Genomic DNA, 5,649 nt, shown 5'->3' with positions numbered 1-5,649 from the left:
GACTTGTGTTGGGACAAATATAAGACGAATGAGAATGAGGGACAGATGTCAGTTCTGTAAGTGGCAGTGGGAACTGGAAACTCCCTTCAACAGCTGCTTTCAGGGTGTTCAAACCTGGCCAAGACCATTTATCTGGAGCAGGAGTGCTGACAGAGACCAGCTGATGGACCCCAGCTTCAACCTGCCGTTCCTCGTGGCCGTCCCAAAGCTGGAATCTGAAATAACAGGATTAATCCATCCCAGTGCTGCTCTTCAGGGAGGCTTGGTCACCAGGGTCCCATGCCTTTGTCACTTCTCCCCAGCCCTCACCTGAGCACCATCCCTCTCGCTGCAGCAGCCACTGACCTCAGCAAGGCACTGCTGGCTGATTTTTTGTTGAGGAGAGGAAAAGTCTCCCCACGCCTGCACCCATCCCTCTGGAGCTGCACAGCTGAGCCCACAAACTCACCGGGAACCAGCACCAGCTATGGAGCTGCCCTTCTCCTCTCACACAGGGATTGCCGCTGCTGCCGCTTGTCCTTTCCCCCCTTCTCTCTCCCTCCTGGCTTTTGCATTTCCCCCACGGTGATCCATTAGGTATTTACCGGCAGGATAATGTGACTTTTCACACCGCTTCTCTGTGTGCGCTGCCCCGCAGACCGGGCTGGATAAAGCCTCTCCCCAACCCCAGCTGGCTGGACATCTCCCCCCCACCTTCCCCTCCCCTTCACACCAGCCAAGCCAAAGATTCCTCTCTCCCTCCCTCTTTCTTTTTCCACCCCTCCCGCCTTCAGTGCAAACCCAAGACGCAGGATCCTGCTGAGGGAAAGTGCTCCTTGAAATCATCACTGCAGACCCGGCTACGAAAGTGCAGAGGAGGAGAGAGAAAAAGCCTCGGCAGCCAACATCCCGCAGCTGAGGGCTTTGGAAGCAGGGCAATGGCTCCAGGCTCTCAGAGATTCTCTCTCACCTTTCTCCAGGGCGTGGGATCTGCCTTCTTCTTCTTACTTCGGATCATCTCTGTTCAGGCTGATGGTGAGTCTTCCATTCAGTTTGGGCTGGGTTGCTATGGCTGGAATGAGGGCTGTATGTTCAAATGTGTTATTGCAAAAAGAAAAAAAAAAAACAAAAAAAACAACCCCAAACCAACTTTTTTTTTTTTTTTTTTTTAAATAAGAGACTTAAATACACGAATACACGCCCCAGTTTGTATTAGGAAACTTCTGATTCAGAGCTTTTTGAGACTTTACAAATATCCTGGGGTTAAGCAGAGAAAGGAAATAAGATCCCAGAAGGCTAAGATTATTTTATTACAACAGAATGACAGGATAGTGAACTTTTCCAGAGGAAATAAGAATAATGAAACAAAGCCAGAACACAACTAAGGCTCAGCTATATTTTAGGAGACCTCTCCTTATAGTTCAAAGTACCTTTTCTCCAAAGAGCTTTCCCATCTCCCCACTTCAGATGTGTCCCTTTATACAGGCAGACACTTGAGGAAGGGAATCCAAGAACTGAAAGACTTTGATAACCTCTTCTGTTCAGTGCCACACACGCTGAAAATGACTGCCCGCCTTTCTGCACATGAGCTTTATCTGCACTTCCCTGCTGAGGGTTGTGATCAGGACATGGATTTGGCTGAAGCACCACTACCAGTTACTCTGAAATGAGACTTTTTACTCTCTGATGATGATCCTGGAAGGCTGCATCCCATGAAAGTTTCCAGTAGCCTAACGCCCTTTTAATGATTCAGCTTGTGATAATGATGACCAACTTGTCTAAACCAAAACACTTTTGAAACAACTGTATTCCTGGGACAGCAATGCTGAATGGTTACATTTTTCCACTTTCACAGCTGCAATAGATTTATGCCCAATCTCGGCATTTTTTAATTCCAATACCCTAATCCTTTACAATTGATGTCTGCTGAATTATTCCAGACAACACAACTTAAGTATTACAGGGCAATAAAAATCTCTTCTTGTTTGTTCTCACAGTATTTTTCCTGTTTAACTTAAATTTCTTTCAGTTGATGACAAAGTATGGCAAAGGAAAAGGAGAAAATTAATCTTGCCTGTATGTTTCTACCGCTTCGAGTAGAATGTATAAATGTATTCCATTTATACAGCAGAACCCTTTCTTGTAAAGTTTAAGAGAGTTACATTTCATTAAGCATAGAGGAAAAGAAATGCACCAGACAACTGCACTATGTTGCAGTAGGCAAAACTGGGATTCTGTTTTTAGGATGTACTCCTTCCTTAGCAAAATGCCTCTGAAATGAGAAGAGGGGGGAAAAGCATATCCATGAAAAAGGACTCTTCACAGAACTTAAGGACACAGGGCAGGAATAATAATTTCCCTCACTGAGAATGCTTCACCTGAAGATCCCCTTGTTCTTTCAGGGGCACATTCCAATTTTTATTACTTCCATAAAATTAATGAAACTAACTTTTTGTTCCTAAACAGGCATCTTCGAAAAGAGAAGGGGAAAAAAAGTTGGAGATCATTTTAAGGCAGAGGTCATGACAGATTTTAATTGTCATTCAACAGTTTGTCAAATTTACTCCACATGTGGTGAAACATTTATAGTATGAAAGGGCAGAATATCTGAAGTACTTTAGTTGTCAAGCATTATTACAATAATGTGGTTTGCAATTTTATTTAGATTCTAGGTAGCATTGTGAAAGATGTGTAAGTCTGCTATTACTTGATCTTCAGTGGGTTCTCCTAATATTAATATTTGAGCACACAACTGTAACACTGTCCTATAAGCCATCTGGGTTAAAACAGAAGAAAACACTGTATGTCAGCTTTAAAATCCACTGCTTTGTATTTAAGAAGATCTGAGAGTATGAAGTAGGATTAATACTTTCTTTTATAGCAGATTCTGGTCTGATCCAGTCAGAAAGCATCTTCTCATTTTTAAGGTCTGGGTGAAAATATAATGGTGCTAGTTTCTAATACATGTAAATGTCACTTAAGTGCCAATGGACCATTCTGAGTGACACATATATGTTTGTGTATTTGTCATTTTTAACTGAAGGTATCTGACTGTGTTGCAAACTGCTAAAGGGATTTTGAATATATCTTGTAAAAAAACTGTGAAATTCAGACTGGCCCCTGTTACAGTCAAACCTCTGAAACTGGTTGCAATGTATTTCCCTAAGGAAGACTTTCACTTTATTATCTCACACAAAAATAATGACAGAGAGTAGGTAATAAAACTGATGGCCATTGAGGTCTGGTGAAGGTGTAAAACTTCAGGGCTTAATTGATCTCTTTTGACCATTATTTACCGTGGCACATATTGCTGTAACACAAATAGGCTGCAGAAATACCCAGGCAAATGCAGAAATAAAATATAGCTCCATTTCACTTTGCAGCTTTTTTTCCCCAATTGAAATGAGCTTGCTCAAAGCTGTTCAGCTCTAGGTCAGATGGACAGAAGGCTCCCCAAGGGCTTGTTCATGCTCTGAGGTACCATGGTGTGTCACTGACCGTGCAGTTACTGGAGAATAATATGTGTTATTGTGGCAGTTCTCAATTGTATCACTGCAGATTCAGGGGGTTTAAATTGTTTTCCATTCGCACTGGAATAGGAGAACAAGGATGTGACTTCCTGAATCCTGCACAGGAGTTGCCTCCACTTTTTTTGCCTCCCTCTTTGTTTTTTCAAGGCTCCTAAAATATCCACACGTATGAACTATAGTTTTCTGCAAAGTACTTGCTCTGAGACAGAGCCTGTCAGGAGAGGGTGATGGCGATTCATCTACCTTACTGAGACACTCCTGAAATGAAAAATGCGCTAATTTCAAAGCATTGCTAATCGTGCCAAATTGGAGCTGCTCTGTTAGATAAATTTGGATCACATGAAGCCCTATTGGTCAAACCAGTCATCAGCAGTGCCCATGCATAGTGCCTGCAGAGGTTGCAGGTGAAAGGATCCAGAGTCCATGGAGCTGGGCACAAATAGGATCTGAGAGACATGCCCCTAACTAGAAACTGATGACATCCAAAATACAAAAGCCCCTCTACTAAAATATTTAATTTGGCTTGTTTTGCATCCTTTTTTTTTTTTAAGTAAAGGAAAAAATGTATGTTTTTTCTCTTCTGCTCTCTCTTGACACTCACATTTCTGTAGCAGGTGTCTACACATTTCATTCTCCTGTTTGCAAAATAACACACATTCATGCATGAACAATTCCAACTATTTGATCCTAAAGTGTCCAGTAAAATCAAAATTTAGGCTCAAGCTGGGTTTGGTTGATGGGGAACTCAAAGATGACATCTTGATTTTGCTATTTTTCTGATGATGCAATATTTTTGAATTGAATAAGACATCATTCACTGTTATTTCTCACAGAAATATGCTACACATTTGTGAACACTAAGTAGAACTGGTAATTAGACAAATCTCTGTCTGCAATTGTAGAGTTGCTGGATCTTCCACCTTTACACCTACAATCAAGATGCATTGTTACGCATATCCATAGAAATGAAAATTAAATTTCTCTCAAAGCACGGAAGTAACCTTTCCTTCCTCTGCTCTCCTTTACCTCAATTTGAAATTTTCAACATTCAAGTAAAAATTTATTGGACTCTACAACTGTACATCTTTCGCTAAATTTGTTTTGTTGAAACTGATTAAGTTTTATTATTTAAAATAGGAAATGTCATGTCGTGAGGTCAGTACACTGGGCATGCCTCATTTTATATTATTTTTGAGGGACGTTCTTACTTCAAGGTATATATTTGACTGTGCAGTTTTATGTTCCTTCTTCAAGCATGATTCAAATTCTGCTGAAGACATGGGGAAAAATCCCATTTTGGTGGGCTTTGAGCTGTGCCTGTGCACCTCAGAAGAACTTCTCATTGTATCTGTTTCTGTAAAAGAATAAATCAGCCAAACTCTTTTCTTGATAACCAATAGAATTCTGTTAAACCCACTGATCTTCTGCAAAATATGAAGAAACAGCTTTTGGACTGGTGTTATTTTTGAAGAACATCTTTTTTGCACTTCCATATATCTGATTGTAGATGTCTCTTAAGTCTTGAAAGCATTATGAGGATCAGTTGGTAGAAGCTGAGTTTAGCAAAATTTTGAGCTGGAAATAGGGTGGAGTAAGAGTAATGAACCATTCAACAGTATAATATAAAGTGTGCTGTAAATTCTCCATTACTTGGAGGCATTGAATCATGACTGGATGCATGTTGAAAAGACAAGCTCCAGTTCAACCATGAATTTTTGGACTTGATGGTGGAATTACAAGGGGAAATCTATAGTCTAGTAAGGCAGGAATTGAACAAGGTGATCAAAATTATTCCTAGAAGCCCTGAGATCTATGTCTCTGTGGGTATGTTTTCAATCAGAATACACTGGGGTACTCTTAAGTAAAAACTATATTAATCTATTGCAAAAAATAACTAAAACATTCTCAATAAATAAAAATATAATCAATATTCTGTAATCATAGTGATCAGATAATGGCAGAGGCTAGCAATCTAATATAGGCTAGTTATTAAAGAGGAAATCTCTTTTGTTTCAAGCATGAATTTTTCATGAGAACTGTGAATCCCACTGAAAAATAGAGATTGGAAGAATGATGTCTTATTATTTATGCCTCATCATTGAAGTGAGAAGCTTTATCACTTTTTTCAAATGGGAATCTA

The 5,649-nt window shown here is 40.2% G+C and overlaps 1 protein-coding gene across 1 annotated transcript in view; it reads left to right on the top strand.

Annotated features, from left to right (window-relative positions):
* The first annotated feature begins 281 nt into the window (after positions 1-281).
* The window catches only part of SUSD5 (sushi domain containing 5), a 41,190-nt gene continuing 35,822 nt past the window's right edge, over positions 282-5,649 (top strand). Inside the window, exon 1 of the mRNA XM_005424157.2 lies at positions 282-1,014. Coding sequence (XP_005424214.1) covers positions 918-1,014 — 97 coding nt within the window. The 5' untranslated portion in view covers positions 282-917. The remainder of the gene's footprint in view (positions 1,015-5,649) is intronic.

This window comes from Geospiza fortis, unplaced genomic scaffold (genome assembly GCF_000277835.1).
Source record: "Geospiza fortis unplaced genomic scaffold, GeoFor_1.0 scaffold120, whole genome shotgun sequence".
In the NCBI taxonomy this organism is placed as follows: domain Eukaryota; kingdom Metazoa; phylum Chordata; class Aves; order Passeriformes; family Thraupidae; genus Geospiza; species Geospiza fortis.
Note: the sequence above shows the minus strand (reverse complement) of the source record. Positions and strands in the feature narration are given on the sequence as shown.